The sequence below is a fragment of the Castanea sativa genome, chromosome 3 (assembly GCF_040712315.1).
Source record: "Castanea sativa cultivar Marrone di Chiusa Pesio chromosome 3, ASM4071231v1".
NCBI classification, from domain to species: domain Eukaryota; kingdom Viridiplantae; phylum Streptophyta; class Magnoliopsida; order Fagales; family Fagaceae; genus Castanea; species Castanea sativa.
Window position 1 is genome coordinate 48598531 of NC_134015.1, and position 21598 is coordinate 48620128.

The window sequence follows — 21598 nt, forward strand, 5'->3', positions numbered from 1 at the left end:
ATAAACATTATGCAAATGAGCTATTAGAAACTATGAGTTTACTATAATTATCACATTTTTCCTCACTGAATTTACTGTTCAACTCGTGCTGCTCGTAATAGCTGGGTCGCTGAATATACTGCTGGCAAATATGGGATTTAGAAAAATCACTTTTAAATGCTGTTCTCGTTTACTACTCCCATAAATTCCTGTTATTGTGAAGGATTACAGAAGGCTCCTCTCTCAAGTCTCAAACAATGACGAGTTGAGATCCATAATATATCTTACCGAAAGCTAAGGGTGGAAATCTTGTGGTATGGAAAACTTGTGGTATGAATGATCCTTGCAATTGAATTGACCCCACTCTTCACTTCATGATATGAACTCTAATTTTTGAATAAAGCTACCTAATATTTCATTAAAGAGAAGAGATAGGGAAAGAATCAAAGAAAAGATAAGGACAAGGGAATGGGCCAGAACTAGTTATTAGAGCCAGCCAAATGAGTTAAGTTGTGGGTCACCACAATCGTGCACTACCCATTAATTCACGCGCAGAGCATGGGTTGAGTGCTTTTGTACATTGATTTTATCAAGACGATGATTCGTGTTTACTTTTGACCGTATGCCACGATCTTAATGAGTTTTGTGCCCGTAACTTTGAATCCAACTAAAATTAAATAAACTAACCACATGAAAGCTACCAATGGACCTAGAAGAGTCACAAAGCGCTGGACCAAATCACTTTCGTATCATAAAATCCATGATATCATTAGTGGTAGTGCGGCCTTCCAGGCCTCTGCCACTCAAAAAATCCATCTGTCTAACCAAAATAAGAATTCTTGAAGTGAGGTTGAAGAACTATCAGGTCCAGAAAGAAACCCATATGTTCATATCCAAGTGTCTGCATGTGTTAGAGATTTGATAACTGATGAGGTGCTATGAGGTGAGGACTCTCCCATTTCACAACAATACATGGTGAAAATTGATGCACACTTCTGATAATTAGATAGTTAATTATATGGGAACGATATAAACTAGTCTAGTCATGCTGGTGAAAATGTTCACATATCTTTTTGACTAGAATTTGTAGAAATGCAAATAGTGTAGTCTCAACTCTCAAATAATTATCTCCAAACATCATACGTCTTTTTTTGGTTTGGTTAATATAATGGTCAGTAGCCAACAAATTTTAGGTCAACTAGTACTCCTTAGTATTTTCATTTGAGACGTCTAAAGGTTTGAATCTTTCTCCACCATCTTCTTAAAAAAAACGTATAAAAGAATTATTAGTAAAGATATTTTAAAGTTCAAAATTAATAGAAACGTATGCCTTTTTCAATTGAGAAAAAATTGAGATGTATTTACTCTTAAAATAATATTTATTCAACTTTAAAGATTGAGGATTAGTAACTTAAAAAAAAAAAAAAAATATATATATATATATATATATATATATATATATATATATATGTGTGTGTGTGTGTGTATATATATATATATATATGTATGTATATGGGGATTAGGATTTAAGACTTACAATTTTTAGGGTATATTGTTAAATTTTAATGTTTTTAAGTTTATGCTCAAGGGTTTAGGAGCCGATTTAAAAGCCTTTTATTTTAAGCTGTAGTCTCAACATATTAAGGAAGAGGAGAATTGCAATAGATTGACAGCAGCCATAAAATTTAGCCACTCTATTATAACTAGATCTACTGCAGATACTTCTTGTTGTTGTTTATGATATGCTAAAATATCGTTAGTCTTTATGATTTATAAATGAGAAATGATATGTTCACAATATTTTCACAACAAATCTTAAGTGGCAGGTTGTTACTGGTTGTTATGGTTGGGGTAAAAAAGTAATCTTAGTGTTAGGTTCAAATTTAAACCAATAACAACTAATTACCTCTGATTTGTTGTAAAAATGTTGTAAACGCCAATAACAACTAATTACCTCTAATTTATTGTGAAAATATTGTGGACGTAACATCTCTCTAGTTGCTCCTTTTTGTTAGGAAACAAGAAATCCAACCCAAGATTTATGGGATGTGAACAGTAGAAAAGAAACAGGAAAAAAGATGTAATGAAGCTACATGTATCGTTAATACTGCCCTATTACTTGCGCTATACGCATGTGGGAAATTACAATACAGGATCTAGGTATCTAAAGTGCGCTTAAATATAAATAAATGCTTTTCTAAAAAATAAAATAAAATAAACAAATGCCCCAAATATTTGTACGGACAACACTTTTGCACATGTTGATTTGAACTCCTAGCATAATTAAATTAACAATCGTTCTATTTATCAATTTAAAAAAAAAAAAAAGATTCAATAAACGAGGCTTCACTCACGGAGGTGTCACACGCCTCTCATGACTCATTACCTTTTGGCCTAGATGTGGATGCACTTTACAAAAACAAAACAACAAGGAAACAAAAGGCTAAGGGTTTATTTGGTACACAATTTTAAATATATGCTTTTAATTTTTAAATAATATTACACGTATTTTTACACATTTTTTTATCTACACATATTTCTAAAAAAATTAAAAAATATTGTTTAAACAAACGTACCAAACAAAAAAATCCTAAAAAAAGTGTTTCTAAATCTGTTTGGGGACACTGCAACTTTTAAAAGAACTCCACACCACACCAGAGTGTTCTACATTTTTTTTTTTTGCTAAACAAGAGTGTTCTACATTTTTTCTTTATTTTGATCCAAAGAAATAAATTAGTTTCTACTATTGTGACTTAAATGGCTTCCATGCATTTAGAATCACATATTTTACTTCCATTTAGCTTGAAAGAGACAATATACCTCACTCACGGAGGTGTGTCACACGCCTCTCATGACTCATCACCTTTTAGCCTAGATGTGGATGCACACAAAACAAGAAGGAAACAAAAGCTTAAAGGTTTGTTTGGTATACAATTTTAAACACATGTTTTCAGTTTTTAAATAACATTACATGTATTTTCACACACTTTTTCATCCATACGTATTTCTAAAAAAAATTGAAAAATGTTGTTTAAACAAACGTACCAAACAAACCCTAAAAGATCCTGCAAAAAGTGTTTCTAAATCTGCTTGGGGACACTGAAGCTTTTAAAAGAACTCCACACCACACCACACCAGAGTGTTCTACATTTTTTCTTTATTTTGATCCAAAGAAATAAATTAGTTTCTACTATTGTGACTTAAATGGCTTCCATGCATTTAGAATCACATATTTTACTTCCATTTAGCTTGAAAGAGACAATATACCTCAACTTTCTAATGGTTAACCTTTTTATTTTTATTTTTTTATATCATCTGGAGGATTAACACATGTTAATAGAAAATCTGGGATTCTCCTTGTTGAATTCGTACTCCATGTTGACCTTCCTGACCAGATTCGTGTCACATCGCAGGGTTTCTGTAGGTTTAAGGTAATATACAAATTGATGTATGCCTAAGTTTATTCTTATGATTCTGAATTTATTGGAAGCAAAAACATTTCATATTACTACCAAATACCAAATGATATAACTACAAATTTTGGCAATTGTGCGGGTCAAAACTTCCAAGGTGGGCCCTAGGAACTTTTGATGAACACAATTTACTTGTTGGAATCGGGACAATGGGAGAACTAAGGAAAAGATTCAAGTAACCAAGAGATGATAAAAAGGAATACAAAAATTGATTAGGATATGGAAATTAACACAAGAATTCAAGGTTATAACTCTCCTAGGATTGTTATAGATTCACTCTTTTTTCAATATGCACTTAACTTTCCTATTTTTCGGTATTCCCTCTTAAATAGGGGTATTTTCCTATTTATAGTGGAGGAGTCCTCTTCTTAGAAGATGGGTTGTGGTGATAGTGGCAAAGAGATACTTGTTACATTAGGTGTCTTTTTCCCCTCTTGTGGATTTGAGTGAAATTTTAAATTTAAGACACTGTTTAGGATAGTCATTTAGTAATAAATGCCGCTCAAATTAAGTGGGGTTGCTTAATTAATGCAGAGGTAACTGTTGTCTGTTTAGTTGCTACCTCTTCTGGCTCCTTGGCGGTGGTCGTGATGGCTGTGGTTCTCGGGTTTATCTTCGGCCAGGTACCAGTGTTACTTAACCCGAGGTGGGAACATAGTTCTTTTGATTTGGACCTTCGAAGGGGGATTCTTTGGAGTGGGCCTCTGGACCCATTGGTTGCACTAGGCCTCCAGACCTTCTTTATGCCTTCTCGGGCCTTTGGGTCTCGGCCCTGGTAATGGCTACATTCACCTCCCAGTCTCCCACAGTAACCATTCAATTCTGATCAAATTTGTCCAAAAGCTTTAAGTGCAATGACTACACTCACTCACAGCCCTTTAACCACTTGCACATGTGCACATCCATGTGTGTTTCCTATGCATGACAGTGTGCTACACTGCAAATTGTGTTGGGTTCAGGAAGTTATATTGAAAACAATTAACATCAGAAGCTAAAAACATATGCATCTGAGAGATGAGATCCTCTCCTATCTTCTTCTAGGCACTCTCATCAGCTAATACTAGCAAATTGTCCCCAGACACCATCCTATTTGACAGACTAGCCTAGATTTTCAAGATCATCTGCTGTCTTCAATTTTTTTTAAAGAGACAAATTACTAAACAGAATTTGGCAGATGGAAGCCACTCAATAATACCTTAAATATTAAGGGTACTTCCAAGGACTTTCGGTGCACTATATGCCAATATTGTTAGTAGTCATATCAAATATCACTCGGAGCCAGCTAGAAATCTACTGGCAAATTGACCATTACAATAAAAATAAATAGATATTGCTGGTCAGTGTCAGCTTTTTTTGTATGAAATTTTCTTTGTCATAATAAGTTTGTAAACCAATTGGTCAATTTCAGGTGTTTCCCCACCCAATTGAATGAAAGTTCTACATGACTACATGCCTCGTTCAATACCAAGTCAAAATAAGGAAAATACAAAAGTGGGGGAGGAGGGAATAAAAATAGTTAAATACAACATTTTTCACAACGCTTGAGTCACTTCAAGATAGGAGTGACTCTTATTGATAAAAAGATGATGGAGAGTCTCTTAAATGATTTATTCATATTAGAAAAAGAACAATTACTTCACCAATGAGAAAATTTGAGTTGATTCAAGTTAACAGAATAAAAAATAACATTAATAGAAGTAATAAAAGAGAACATCTTAATTTTAAGTACTAATACAGAGTATAAAATCAAATAAAAGAAAAAATTATATGTGGTTGACCTGAACATGTATCAATTAGATTTGATTGTATTTTACAATTACTGGCATAAATTGTTTTGATTGCTATGGTCAATTCAAGTTAAAATGATGTTACTTCAATGATAACAGATCATGTCAACATTCGTGGAAAAAATCATCACTCTTAATTGAAAACGGAAAAAAAAAAAATTATCAATTGAATCAAAATGATGGGAACTTGACATCAGTGGTGGTGCTTGCTTATTGCTTTGCATAAGCCAGCAACATTGGCATGGGATGACCAGTTACAGACAAAAAATCTGTTTTCCTTTTGGTCCATGCCAAGCCATGGACATATGTAGCGTATGGTCCACACGCAGTACTAGAAAGGAAACATATTCAATGGACTTTGCAGGTAATACTAATAGCAGTATAGAACCCATCAATGAAGTAATTGTCTAGTCATGCCCCTAACTTTTAGGCAGCCCCACAAGCCCTGTCATACTTCTCAGAGTCACCCCCACCTGATTGTTCTTAATCATTGTCTTTAAGATCCAAAGTGACTACTGAAATACATACAAGGAAAAGAGAGAGAGCCAGCTAATAACAACCAAGCATGATTTTGAACCTCTCTAACTAAAAACTCCCAATATATAACCCAACCGTTCATATTTTCTTTGCATCCATCCAATAAAGGATGGCTTTTCTGCAAGACAAAATACTCTTTTCAGGCCTCTTAGTCTTCTGCATGACCTTATTGGTGTCTTCACATAGTAGACCTTACTCGCCTCCAAGTGTTGTACATTTAACAGATTACTTTCCACATGTCTCAATTGATCAAGGCTTTTCTAAGTCCTTTGGAGGCTCAAACATCCAGCTAATCAGTAATGGTTCCATGGCCAATCTTGCTCTTGACAAAACATCAGGTATAAAGTCATTTACATATTATGGCTTACAATACATGAAATTGTATTTTCAGAATTTGCTCTAATGTGTATCCCTTTATGTTGTTTTATAGGAGCTGGATTGGTCTCAAAAAACAAATATTACTACGGATTCTTCAGTGCTGCAATTAAGCTGCCATCTGGTCTCTCATCTGGAGTTGTAGTAGCCTTCTATGTAAGCTCTTTCATTCACATACAAGAAGTCACACTCACGCTCACATGCAACATAATACATATGGCTGCAATATTGTACATGTTGTATGCCTAAGCGTATACAGAATTGTACATTAGACATAGTTTTTTCAATTGACATGCATGTATTAATTTTAAACATATGGCTATATATGCTTGCATGGTACAAAATTCATTAATTTGAACATGAGAATATGTATCCAAATATATTGACTAGAAAGGGGAATTTTCAGTTGTCAAATGCAGATACTTTCCCTCATAACCATGATGAGATTGACATAGAGCTGCTTGGTCATGACAAAAGAAACGACTGGGCCTTCCAAACAAATATATACGCTAATGGAAGTGTAAGCACTGGAAGGGAAGAGAAATTCTACCTCTGGTTTGACCCAACAGTGCAGCATCATCAATACAGCATCATCTGGAACAGCTACCATACAGTGTAAGACAATCAAAACTCACATACATACACAGACACGCCTGCGCGCAAGTTTTATTACCATTATTCTGACACTTTGGCTCACGTGTGAGCCTAAACTTGACTTTAATAAGTGGAGCACAACACGTGAGAGTTTGAACTTTCAGAACCACGAGTTCCAAAAGCTTAAACTATTATGAAAATGGTGAATTTAATTATTTTTAACTGATATTGTAACATACCTAATGCAGGTTTCTAGTGGACAACATACCTGTAAGAGAGTTTATTCACAACAGTGCCTTCTCTTATGTTTATCCATCAAAACCCATGTCAGTTTATGCAACAATTTGGGATGGCTCAGATTGGGCAACCCATGGAGGAAAATACCCAGTAAATTACAAATATGCTCCATTTGTAGCTTCTTTTGCAAATGTGGAAATGAGTGGCTGCATATGGAATCCAACAGCTCCAGTTTCTTCATGTTCTAAGGCTGGTACTTCTAGCGCTGACCCTGTTGAGGGACCAGAGTTTGTTAAGCTATCAGAGCAGCAGATTGAGGCAATGGACTGGGCAAGAAGGAAGCTAATGTTCTACTCTTATTGTAAAGATACATCCAGATTTAAGGTCCTGCCACCTGAGTGCAAGTAAAAGATCTTTTGGCATTCATATTTATTACTTATTCATTTGTGAAAATGCAATTGAATAACATTGAAAGGCATTTTCACACTAAGAACCCGACTGATAGAGATCAAATAAACCAAATTGTTTATATGGTACTCTCTCTTAATTCTTTTTGTTCTTCACAAAGTCAAAGTGAATCATAACATTGAAGGACTTCAGTAGCGGCGCAAGGAATTTTTTTCAACATGGTCATTAAGAAACTTAAATTATACAATATTTAATAAAAAAGATACTTATATCTTATTATCAATGCTGCAAGTTTATCTCTTTCAAAATTTTTGTTAAATAAAATTTTTCTTGAATTTTTCTTTTTGTTTGTAAAGGCCCAATATATTGTTAAAAGGACCAAAATTTGCCTATAAACTTAGTTGTAGCTTAGGACTACAATTTTCACTAAACAATTTAAAATAACAACATATTTTGAAAATCTAACCGTTAAATTGTATATTTTTTATGTTCTTAAAACACATGTCAAGTTTCACGTCAATCGGATGTTATTTACTATTTAATCCATAAACTTATTTTTTGCCTATAATTTTAGACTATAAAAACTAAAAAATTAAACATGTGATTGATGACATAAGCTATTTATCTTTAATTTTCTTGACATTTTGCAAGCATGACGGATATAAAAAAAAAATGCAATCTAATTGTGGAATTGTTAAAATTCATATCTAATAAAAAAATATTGAATGAAGTTATAGCATTAATCTACAACCAAGTTTGTTGCTAAACTTTGTCCAAAGTTTAATTATATTGGACTTAAAAAAATTTAGGGTCGTCCCACATTTTTTTTAAAGTAAGAAAAATCATAAAATTTTTAAATTTTATATCTAATAATGACTTTTTTTCCATGTCAAGGTGGTCTTGTGACCACCCTAACTCTAACTTGGAACCGCCAGTGAAGGCATTGTCACATTAATTAAGAGCACAACTGTAAGAGATCAAACCAAATGTGCCATTTTATATTTAAATAATATTTATTTAGTTAATGTTCGAAATTGTAATTTTTTATTTAAAATTCATTATTTTTACCTTTTAATATAACTAATTCACTTTAGTGATTAAGTTGGATTTCAATTAATACATAATTCTCTTTTAGGAAAATGCTAAAGCTATCAAAAATTTTAGTACGAAAAACTTACAAACTAATGTAACCATAAACATAATTGGTGACACTTTAATAAAATTATAAATAAGTATTTGAATTATTTTTTGTGATTTATGATACATTAATTTATAAGACCTATATAGTTAAATTTGTAATACTTAATATCACTTAATTTTCTAGGTCTTTTCACAGTGGAGGGAAACAAAAACTCTCATAATTTTTTTTTTTTGTAAAAAAAAAAAAAAATCGCTTATTGTTCTTTATTTGAGAGCTTTTCTCTTGTAAGGGACCTTAGGCCTTGGACCTTGATTCATAAAAAATTGCACTAAAATTTTCAAATTTTCACAATTATCCTTACTTGGACCCACCACAACTAATGTAGATAGAGTATATTATATTTTTGACAAATTTTTTTTTTTCATATTGGGTTATACATTAAGGGTGTTTATTGACAGAACTTAAGATTTCATCTCGAGCAAGCCTAATAAAAAAGTAATTCTTATGAACTTTCAGAACACAGAAAATGCATAATATAAGTCAATACCGTAGCCCAATATAGGTGGAGGTTAAAATGCATAATGTACCATTTAATCTATATACATTCGGCAAAATTTGTCAAACAGTATAATATTGGGAAAATTTTAGGCGGATGGCATGCGTTCAAAGTTTATTAGTTAGTTAGACTGTTTTTTGGAAATCGAGTACAGCAAAATCGACTTCCAGCCAAAATTCCAGCCAAAATCTAGTTTACTATACTCGACTTCCTTTTTTATCCATCTCAGATCTAATTTTCGATAGGAAGTCGAGTATATTAAACTCGATTTTGGCGATTTTGGCTGGAAGTCGATTTTACTATACTCGATTTCCAAAAAAGAGTCTAACTAACTAATAAACTTTGAACGCATGTCATCCGCCTAAAATTTTTTCAAAATTATACTGTTTGGCACACACAACTATTGATGAGAGAGAGAGAGAGAGAGAGAGAGAGAGAGAGAGGTTTCGTTTCCTTTCTTTCAACTACTCCCTTTACCTACTTTAATGTCACATATCACAAGGGGAGCATGGGAAGACTTTGGCTGTCAACTGCTCTCACCAAATATATCATCTCAAATCAAGTTTTTTTATTTCAAAAACATTTGGGGTTACTAGGGAGAAAAGAGATGTCCAATAAGGTTTTTTTTTTAATAATTTATTTTTTTTACTACCTAAACGAACTATAAAGCACCATATAAGATGATTGTTTAACACTAAATTTTATGATAATTGCTATTTATGGCCCGTCCAAAAATACAATTAATTTCTTTTTAATGGACATGAGATTCAAACCTAGTTCTCATATTCAACAATATGGGACATTACTTGTTGAGCTAGGACGTTACTTGTTAAGCTAACTATACCCACATCCCTTGAACGGTACATATCTTGTTTTTCTGAATTCCACAAAAATGAAGACCTCTATACGGACAGGCAGCCGTGTGTGAGCTGTGAAATATGGACAATTTGTCCATAGACAGAAAAACTAATTACGTGCAACTATTGCAGCAGCCAGAGGACGAAAACATGTGGTGCTTAAGTCTACAATAAATGCAAGATACCAGAAGTAATTGACATTGTTGACTACCAAAAGAGAGAGGGAAATAATTCACACCCTTTAATATAGTCCCAAAAGGAGTTAAATTAAAAAAAAGCTAAAAGTCAATTTATTAAATATAGACTGCTGCACAATTGATTCACACATCGACCAAAATGAGGAAATCCTATCCAAGATTTGCAGTCAATTACAAACAAAGATTTTATCATCGTCATCGTTCTAACATAGCCTCCAATTTTGATCCAGTCTTCTCTTTATTTTATTTGCAAATGCCGCAGATGGAAAAAGCAAATTGAACTCAGAGCCATGCTGGATTATTCAAAGCAGTGACAACAGCCTTCACTTGCAAGTAATTACTCAAACTGTAAATTCCTTTCTCTCTTCCATGCCCACTCATCTTGTACCCACCAAAAGGAATTGCAGCATCAAATGTATCAAAGCAGTTCACCCATACCGTCCCTACTCGTAATGCACGTGTTAAAGTGTTAGCAGTGTCTATGTTGTGTGTAAACACCCCAGCAGCAAGCCCGTAGTGCGTGGAATTCGCTCTTCGAATCACCTCATCAAGGTCCCTGAAATCATAATAAGACATTCAGAAAGTATTAGGATACTCTCTCCATTTAAAATGGATCAAGTTCATGACTCAAATTAAATATTATAAATCTAAAGATGCATCCAATATCACGTCTAAATGTAAAAAGGACTCAGTTTCTCACTTGTATTTCAAGATGGTCTGCACTGGACCAAATATCTCATCTTTCGCTATCAACATATCATCCTGATATAAGTTACAGTTAGTTGCATTCATAAATCATGTTTCAATCTTCGGGGTAAAATGATGGTAAAACTAAAAGGTACCTTAACATTTGAGAACACTGTGGGCTTAATGTAATAGCCCTTGTTGCCAAATCTCTCTCCCCCAGTTTCAAGGGTAGCTCCACTTTCAATACCAGAATTTATGTACTTCAGGATTTTGTCAAATTGATCCGTGTCAATCTGATTCATTTGAGTAAGCAACATTTAGTATCACTAAAGTTAGCAAGCCAGTTTGTACTCGTAGTAAATAGAAGCAGAAAGAGACATTACTGGTATTGTCCAAAATTTTATGAAGCATTACATGCAAAAGGTAAAAGTTATAAATGAAGGTGAGGCTTTTCAAACAACTTTCAACATTGAAGATGTAAGATCAGTGCCAAGCATATAAACAAGACATTAAAAATCAATTTTCACATGAAGAATTGTTATTGATTACCTGAGGACCTTGTTCTATGCCCCCCCTGAATGGATCACCAACAGAACGATTCAAAGCACGTGCCTTTGCTTTCTCTACAAACTCATCATATACACGCTCATGTACAAATGTACGTGATCCAGCACAGCAGCATTGTCCCTGCAGATTGGACAAAATCAAAATCAAAATCAATAAAATGAATTTTAACTTCCTTAAGACAAATCATAGTGTCAGAACAATCCTATGGTCAAACCTGATTAAAGAACAAAGCAAAGTGTGCAAGCTCAACAGCCTTATCTACATCAGCATCCTCACATACAATAAAGGGTGATTTCCCTCCAAGTTCCAAAGTAACTGGCTTTAGATTGCTTTTTGCTGCCAATTGAAGAACAACTTTTCCTGTAGCTGTTGATCCAGTGAAAGCAAGCTGCACAGAAATTACTGAGAGTTTAGGAGACATACAAGCAATTAAGCAAAGATCTGTATATACAATATGAGAAGATGCGTCCTGGATTTTTAGTATTCCCCCTATTCATTTCAAAATTTTATGGAATAACAAATAAATATCCCAGTTGATTGCTAAACACCCTTAGAAGAAATTTTTATCTTTCATGAGAAGCAAATTACATCTAATAGGAATGCAATCTTAATTCAGCTGAAGACCATGCCTCATGAAGTGGAGGTCACTGGTTCGACTCTTCTCCTTTTAACTCCTTAAGACCAATAAAACCAAAAGAGACATTTAGACTACCTTATCCACATCCATATGACTGGCAATAGCTGCACCAGCAGTTGGACCAAAACCAGAGACCACATTTAGAACACCAGAAGGAAGTCCAGCCTGTTACAAAGATTGCATGATCAATAGATGATAAAGAGAGCACCTTATGTTCAGAAGAAGATGAGTCAATACAGTTTATTATAATATCTTGTCCAAAATGAACAGAAGATTGAAAAACACTAATACATATAAACTTGTGCTAGTCCTCTGCTAAATTTTTTTCAACAATTGTGATGTGATGAAAAATTTGTATCTCCAGTCAAGCTTTTAAAAAAAAAAAAAAAAACTGATTGTATCAACCACAATCATGTAGCACCAGGTCCAATTCTTGTGAAAACTTAATTCAAAGAGAGAGAGGGTGAGAGAATATTTGCTATTTAGAACAGCGCAATGAAACGTTAAGAACTTTAATGGCCGAGGCCCAACATGTAATTTGTGAAATTTGGCGAATGAAACAACTTTAAATGTAAATGCATAAGTCATAAAACATCAATGTGAAAAGAACATAAGTTTCGATCATGATCTACCTCATGCAAAAGCTTTGATGCTAGGAGAGCAGACAATGGTGTCTGCTCTGCTGTTTTCATTACAATAGTGTTGCCACATGCTAATGCAGGCCCAACCTTCCAACCAAACATGAGAAGAGGAAAATTCCATGGAATAATCTGGCCTGCAACACCAATAGGTTCATGCAAGGTTTGCACATGGTATGGTCCATCAGCTGGAACTGTGAGACCATGGATCTTATCCGCCCACCCTGAAAGTTTCATGTATAGAAATCTTAGAAATCTAGCAAAAATAGATAAAATGTAAGAACACTCAAAATTGATGAAGCAAAAGATGAACTATATCCACAGCACATACCAGCATAGTATCGCATAAGTCGTGCCAACATTGGAACTTCAATTTTGGCGGCCTGTTCAAAAGGCTTTCCATTGTCCCAAGTCTCAAGTGCCGCAAGTTCATCATTGTGCTGTTCAATCAAATCAGCAAAGCGCAAAAGTACCCTTTGCCTTTCCTGGACATTATTTAAAATTTAAAGGAAAAAAAAATCAATTGTATGGTTTGTAGACAGTGATGTTTTCCTTCAACATCAAATTAAAAGTGAAAAATAGGAAGAACAATAAGGAATAGTTACATAAGCAGTCATCCTTGGCCATGGTCCTTCATCAAATGCCTTGCGAGCAACAGCAACTGCTCGATTTACATCCTCAGCATCACCTTCAGCAATATTAGCAATCACTTCCCCTGTCCTAGGATCCAGTGTCTGAAAAGTTTTCCCTGCGGCCAAATGTAGCCATAGCATAAATTTCAGCACATATCAAAATAACAATATAATGTGTCTGAGGATACCATACTGCCAAAAATTTTAGATTTAGCATATTGCAACGCATGGATAATTTTTTATTCTTTTAAATTAGTAGTATATATACATGCATCCAATTGGTTTTGAATCGGCAAGTTTACCATTTCAGCCAGAACTCATTCACATTGGAAAGTCCTACCTGATACTGCATCCACAAATTGTCCACCAATCAAAAGCTGGGTATAATTTACTTTAACTGATGGATTAATTGGATCTTCAACAGCAGCAGCAGCAGTGCTATATTTATATATTCCTCTGCTCAAGTTAGAAGTATTCCTACCTGAAAATACAAAATAACATTCAACCAATAAAAGAGCATTATTACCAAACCCAAAACCAAGGAACAATATCAGAGAACATTTCTAAATTCCCAAGTTCATTTATTTTTAAAATTTGATTTTTTTTTTCCTAAGAGCTTCACATATCCTGATGTTTATGGAAACATCCAAATTCAAATCCCCAACCCAACTATTAAAAATAAAAAATAAATTGATTTCTTTTTATTCATTTAATTTTTGGAAGAATTCTGATGGATTAGGAAAAAATCAAATCCAGTACAGAATCTAATTCATTGCACTTGGTACATTATTGGGACCATTACTATTCTAAGAATACATCCAAGAACAGAGGAGGCATTTAGCAAAAATACAAGTACAATGTCATTTTCAATATACAATCAAGAACGTCAAAAGTAAACAAAGACTAGTAGTTGATGTTGACAATTTACCAATCTGAGCAAGAAATATACGTACAATAATGTTTTTTATTTATTTTTTAGAAAAAACTATCACAGTGAATATCTTTAGCTGACACATCAAAACCTTGTAGAAATGTTCAAAACTTCATTCTCATTTTGTCACCACTCCTCACTTTAGCTTTCGCCTGAATAATTATCTTATTCAAACACATAAATATATTGAATTTAAAATTTATAAAATTATCAGACTATATATATATTCTTTTTCTTTTTCTTTTTGTGAGCTAATAAATCCGATTATTTGAATTACAAATCCAAAAAAAAAAAAGAAAAAAAAAGAAAGCATTATATTCAATTACAACCCTTTTATTTTGCAAAAGAAATTAAGAATCAAAAAAGAAAATCAGATCCGTTTGGATTAGTTTCCATTTTTGTTCAATTACATTTTTCTCGTCAACCAAACACAGCCGGGATATAACAATGATCCGATCAAAAACATCATTGGAAAACACCAAACCTTAAAAAAAGAACTCGGTCCTAACCCACAAAACATAGAATATCAGAATCAAACAACAACCAAAACAAATCCAAAAGAACTTAAAAGATAAAAGTTTAAGGTACGGTTTACCTCTAGAAAACAGAGTAGCAGAAGAAGAAGAAGCAGAGAAAGAACGAGAAAGCAGTGAAGAGATCCTCCGAGAAGCCATGGTTCTTAACAAGACACACACAACACTTACTGTATGTCTCTCACTTTGATAGATAGTTTCGAACCAAACTCGGTCTATATAATGGCCTTTCACTTCAAAGTTTTGCACCAATGAATGATTCTCGTTGATTTTTATTTTATTATCTTTGAATATTATTACTATTATTTTAATCTTAATATTATTGTTATTTTCAACTGTGTTGAAAGAGATGACAAGTGTGACTCATTACAAACGTGCCTCCAACCAACAAGTTGGAAATGCAAAAGCAAATCCATATCTATAATATTGGAACTTTCTTTACTGGGAAGTGGGAACCGTTCATAAAATGCCTTATTCTATTTTGGGTATAAAAATTTATTTATAAAAAAAAATCACTTTTTAAAATATTTTTTATTTTACACTGCATTTTAATAAAATATAATTTTTTTCTTGAGTTTTTAATTGTTTAACAAAAAAATTAAATGTAAAATGAATAGGATTAGTATAAATTTATGCAACTATTATAATAAACTTCTAAATTTACACATTTGATGTGGGACGAAAACGCTGAGACCGTCCCTGGACGGTCATCACCTCGGCAGCCGTCCAGGAGTTATCCTCAGGACGAGGGTAACGGACAAGGCCGTCCAGAGAATGATAGTGAAGCTACATCCTTCGTCCAGGAGATGCGCGTGACCTGCCCCGAGAGGACTCGTCCACATAAAACTCGTGGACGAGTATGCTACACTTGGAATTTAGGGACACTCAACGAAGGAACTCCAGGACGAGGATATCATACTTAGAAGAATCTCCGAACATAATGTGACAATCCCTTATCCCACGCATAACCGTCATGTATCCGTTGCGAAATAAGAGCATAACTTCCGACGGTTATGCAAGTTACGTCTGATTTCTACTTCTCCTTGAATCCAGGAGAAGTTCCAGTTTTGATAACTGCCTATAAGAACACTATATAAAGGCTGCTTCAGAAAAAGCCAAGGTATGTTCGGTTTTTACTCCAAAAAAGTTGGAACTCAGATTACATAGAGGGAAAAACTAACTTTGCCATCGGAGGATTTTTGGCCGGCAGCCCCGGTCGCCTTTGATACGCTTTTCTTTCCTTTTCAGGCCGTAGAAAGAACCAGTAGTCCTTTCAAGTCTGAAGCATCCAGCCTACTGATTTTCTTCGCATCATCAGTTGGAATATCGATTATTTTAGATAAAATTATGTAAATTTTACATCTTTTTTAGATAAAATTGGTTTAACAATTAATAGAAATTAGACTAAGTGATTATTTTTAGATAAAATTGGTTTAACAATTATTTTTATAAAATTTAATAAGAAAAAAAATTGATTTTTTGACTGCTTTTTACTTTTCTCATAAAAGTAGTATTATTATTTTTTTAAAATTGTCCAATAACAAATGTTAATTATAAATTTATACAACTATTATAATAAACTTCTAAATTTACACATTAATATCGATTATTTTAGATAAAATTATATAAATTTTACATCTTTTTTAGATAAAATTGGTTTAACAATTAATAAAAATTAGACTAAGTGATTATTTTTAGATAAAATTGGTTTAACAATTATTTTTATAAAATTTTATAAGAAAAAAAAATTGATTTTTTGACTGCTTTTTACTTTTCTCATAAAATTGGTATTAAAAAATTTTTAAAATTGTCCAATAAAAATTTAAGAAACCTAATCAGACCTTCTTTATTTGTACTCTTGTTCTAAGTTTTTTTTTTTTTTATCAATATAATATAATTATAATCATTGAATACCTTTTCAAAAATAAATAAGATAAAAAAAAAAAAAAAAACTCGTCCACGTAAAGACATCCACTAGAATTCTTAGGATGACTATGTGATAGACTTCCAAAATTATTTTTATTTTTTATTTTAAATAAATGAAGTTAATTTTTTGCCACCTTATTAATAAATTAAAGGAAAAGTTAAGGGATACACTAAGAATATTGGTTTAAGAAATATTTTTAAAAACTTTTTAAGAGAAAAGAAAAATAAAATAAAAGTTTTGACATTTTTTATAATTCTCATTAAAGTGGTATGATTCTTTTTATAAATGATTCATTAATAAATATCCTAAAATACATTATACATGTTAACCGGACCCTATAAATAGATAATAAGCTAAACTTATGACACTAAAAACTCTAAAGAACTCTAATCCACAAGAAATTATATTAGGTCTACTGGTTTTTCTAATTAAGAAAACGTTGTTATTTATATAAATGTGACATCATTTAGTAATTTTTAATTTTTAATTATTGTGCTGATTAAATATTAGACTCACACATTTGCACAAATAGCATTATTTCATTGACTAAGAAGATTATTTCAACAGTGTTTCTAATGAACCTAATAATTTCTCCTTATCCACTTGAACATCTTTCTTAAGAATCCACACATGGGTTTCAAAAAAAAAGAATCCACACATGGAATTCCCATTAAAAAAAAATGACGTGGAATTTCGTGTATGATATGATTTTCCTATTCTAGTGAAGGTTTGTTTTAACAATGCTTGTAGGATATGAATTTCCCATTCTTAAGGTGGGGTTTTGGATAAGAGTAGATTTATTGTCAACTATCCGATCCTATCCAAATTATGGTGTGAATAAAAGACATTTTTAATAAATTCTAATTTAGAGCTTTGACTTATTATAGCTTTTTAGGCAGTCAAAATCACTTGTTTCACTTTTGGGTAATTAGAAATGGGTGTGACTTGTGTCTAGTGAAAATTTTCACTGGACACGTTGGATGGTGGACACGTGTCCACTCTTAGACACGTGTCTGAATCCGGACGTGTCCAGTGGAAATTTTTACTGAACACAAGCCTTATCCATTAAAAATTAAATCATAGTGTTGCCCATAATGTCTCAATCCAATTGGAAAAAAAGGCAATTTATTGCCAATTAAACAGAAAAATTATTTACTCTCACTAGAGGAGTTTTCTATTAAACTTAAAGACAATTTTGGTAATTGAATTAAGTGGTCTTGATGTAAGTTTATGGTCTCAATTCAAATGTTAATAATTTTAACCAAAAAAACAAAGTTAATAATTTGTAAGGAAAAGAATTGAAACAGATTTTTGGTGTGCTAACTGCTAAAACTCACAGTACTGTATGCATGTCTCTCACTTTGATAGATAGTTTCGAGCCAAACTAAGTCTATATAGGTCCGTTTGGATACAGCTGAAATCTGAAAATACTGTAGCAAAATAATTTTTAAATCTATGAATAATATTGTAGGACCAATTTTTAATAAAAAAAACTGCTAAAAAATGCATGAACAGTATGAGTGTGCGCACAGTGCGTTTTGCACCATGAATGATTCTCGTTGATTTTATTTTATTCTCGTTGAATATTATTACTATTATAATCTTATTATTATTGTTATTTTCAAATGTGTTGAAAGAGATGACAAGTGTGACGCATAAGAAACGTGCCCGGTGCCTCCAACCACCCAGTTGCAAAAGCAAAAGCAAAAGCAAAAGCAAATCTATATTCGAATGCTATAATATTGGAACTTTCTTTACTGGGAAGTGGGAACCGTTCATAAATGCCTTATCTAATGTTTATTTTAGTATAATTTTTTTTTTCTAAAAATTCACTTTTTAAAATTTTATTTTACACTGAATTTTAATAAAATATAAATTTTTCTTGATTTTTTAATTGTTTAACTATCATTATTTATTCTCTTTCTTCATGTTTGGTATACGTAAATAAAATAAAATAAAAAACTAAATAAAAAATAAATAGTGTTAATATAAATTTATACAATTTATATAATTATTGTAAAATTATATAAATTTACATATTTTTTTATTATACACTCACTTATGTGAGTGCTCAAATGGCATTAGTTTAACAATTATTTTTAGAAAGTTTTTATAAGAAAAAAAAAATGATCTTTGACTGCTTTTTTACGTTTCTCATAAAAGTTATATTAAAAAATTATTAAAAGTGTCCTTTAACAAATGTTAAGAAACCTAATTAGACCTTCTTTATTTGTACTCTTTTTTTAAGTTTATTTTTGTTATCAATATAATATATAAGCATTGAATACCTATTCAAAAATAAATAAGATAAAAAAAAACTCATCCAATTAAAAACATATGTACTAGAATTCTTAGGATGACTATGTGATAGACTTCCAAAATTCTTTTTATTTTAAATAAATGAAATTGATTTTTTGCCACCTTCTTAATAATTTAAAGAAAAAATTAACTGATGTACTAAGAATATTGGTTTAAGAAATATTTTTAAAAACTTTTTACGAGAAAAGAAAAAGAAAATAAGAATTTTGACAACTTTTTATAATTCTCATTAATTAAAGTGGTATGATTCTTTTTGTAAATGATTTATTAACAAATGTTCTAAGAATACATTATACATGTTAACCGAACCCTATATATAGATGCTAAGCTAAACGTATGACACTAAAAACTCTAAAGAACCCTAATCCACGAGAAATTATTAGATTCACTGGAAGGTTACCAAAGTGATCCTCCTAGTCTTTCTAATTAATAAAACATTGTCATTTATGTAAATGTGACATTACCTAGTAGTTTTTAATTTTTAATTCTTGTGCTGATTAAAAATTTGACTTACACATTTGCATAAATGACATTATTTCATTGATTAGGAAGATTACTTCAACAATACTCCCAATAGACCTAATAATTTCACCTCATCCACTTGAACATTTTTTTTGAGAATCCACGTCAACATTTAATTTAAATAAAGAGATGTGCTACATCTATAATATTTTTACAACAGATAGGTGATTAGTTGTTATTGGTTCAAATTTGAACCTAATACTAAGATTACTTTGTTGCCTCAACAATAACAGCCCGTAACAACCTTCCACTTTGGATTTGTTGTAAAAATATTGTGAAAATATTGTGGATATATCATTTCACTTAATTGCATAAATTGTAATAATAATGTCACTAAAATGATGTGAAATTCCCATCCAAAAAGAAAAATGACATGGAATTCCATCCCAAAAAAAAAATGACGTGGAATTTCGTGTAGGATATGATTTTCCTACTCTAGTCAAGGTTTATTTTAACAATGCGTGTAGGATATGATTTTCCCATTCTTAAGGTGGGTTTCTGGATAAGAGTAGATTTATGGTCAACCATCCTATCCTATCCAATTTATGGTGTGAATAAAGACATTTTTAATAACGTCTAATTTAGAGCTTTGACCTATTATAGCTTTTTAGGCAATCAAAATCACTAGTTTCACTTTTGGGTAATTAGAAATTAAATCATAGTGTTGCCCATAATGTCTCATTTCGATTGGAAAAAAAGGTAATTTATTGCCAATTAAATAGAAAAATTATTTAATCTTACAAGAGGAGTTTTCTATTAAACTTAAAAACAATTTTGGTAATTGAATTAACTGGTATTGATGTAAGTTTACTTACAAGTTCAAATGTTAATAATTTGGAAGAAAAAGAGTTGAAACAAATTTTTGGTGTACTAATTGCTAAGAATCATTATGTATCTTCCAGCTCTATTACGTAATTGTAATGTTGTACAATATCGTTGACTTGTGGGAAAATTGTAAAATAATTGAATTGAGTTATGAGATTCAATCTTATCACATGGAATGATTACAGGAAAATTTAATAAGGAATCATTATTTCTTCCAATGTGAATAATTTCATATATAGAATATGGGATACGATCATCCTCTTCTCCTGGAAATAGGAGATGCTACCCTATGTGAAAGCATATCTTTGAAGGTCATGGGTAGAATAGACAATTTTTATCCATATCCATAAACCCACCCATTACCCACCTTATTTGGATAAATCTTAACTAAACCCATTTGAATATTTGGTTAAATGGATAAAGATCCGTTTGGTTATTTAATTAGATGGGTCTAAATGAATAAATCCACTAATACTCACTAAACCCATCTAAAATTTAAATAAACAACATAAAATCTAAATTTTTAGAAAATGATCAAAATATCTCTAGAACCTAAAAAATGACCAAATACCCCCAAAACCCAAAAAATGACCAAAATACCATAGAAACCTAAAAATGACCAATATACTCCCAAAACCCCAAAAATGACCAAAATACCCCTGAAACCTAAGAAATGACTGAAAATACTCCTGAAACCTAAAAAATAACCAAAATACCCCCTAAACTTAAAAAAATGACCGAAATACCCTGAAACCTAAAAAATGACTAAGATACCCCCCGAAACCTAAAAAAAGAACAAAATACCCCCCAAAACCTATAAAATGACCAAAATATCCCCAAAACCTAAAAAAATGACCGAAATACCTCCGAAACATAAAAATTACCAAAATACACCCTAAACCTAAAAAATGATCAAAATACATCTAAAACCTAGAAAATGACCGAAATACCTCCGAAACCTAAAAAAATTACCAAAATACCCTAAAACCTAAAAAATGATCGAAATACCCCAAAACCTAAAAAATGACCAATATAACCTTAAATGCCTAAAATGACGCAAATACCCCTACACTTCCAAAATTACCAATATACCCTTGGACATCCAAAATTATTCCCAAAATCTCTAAAATGAGCAAAATATCTCCAAAATCTCTAAAATGAGCAAATTACCCATGAAACCTCTAAAATAACTAAAATACCCCTGATATCTATAAAATTACCAAATATGCTAAAAAACTA

General features: G+C 31.9%; 2 protein-coding genes across 2 annotated transcripts; one reads left to right on the forward strand and one right to left on the reverse strand.

The window, feature by feature from the left end:
- Nucleotides 1-5648: 5648 nt before the first annotated feature.
- LOC142629520 (putative xyloglucan endotransglucosylase/hydrolase protein 33) lies at nucleotides 5649-7518 on the forward strand. Its single transcript, XM_075803529.1, has 4 exons — nucleotides 5649-6114; nucleotides 6207-6307; nucleotides 6558-6766; nucleotides 6994-7518. The coding sequence occupies exons 1-4, from the start codon at nucleotides 5886-5888 to the stop codon at nucleotides 7388-7390; spliced, it is 936 nt and encodes a 311-aa protein (XP_075659644.1). The 5' UTR covers nucleotides 5649-5885; the 3' UTR covers nucleotides 7391-7518.
- A 2673-nt stretch (nucleotides 7519-10191) lies between these two features.
- LOC142627961 (benzaldehyde dehydrogenase, mitochondrial-like) lies at nucleotides 10192-15028 on the reverse strand. Its single transcript, XM_075801867.1, has 11 exons — nucleotides 14829-15028; nucleotides 13643-13783; nucleotides 13276-13418; nucleotides 13002-13155; nucleotides 12665-12894; nucleotides 12108-12197; nucleotides 11610-11783; nucleotides 11378-11515; nucleotides 10984-11121; nucleotides 10842-10903; nucleotides 10192-10697 (listed from the first exon to the last, which is right to left on the reverse strand). The coding sequence occupies exons 1-11, from the start codon at nucleotides 14905-14907 to the stop codon at nucleotides 10424-10426; spliced, it is 1623 nt and encodes a 540-aa protein (XP_075657982.1). The 5' UTR covers nucleotides 14908-15028; the 3' UTR covers nucleotides 10192-10423.
- Nucleotides 15029-21598: the final 6570 nt, after the last annotated feature.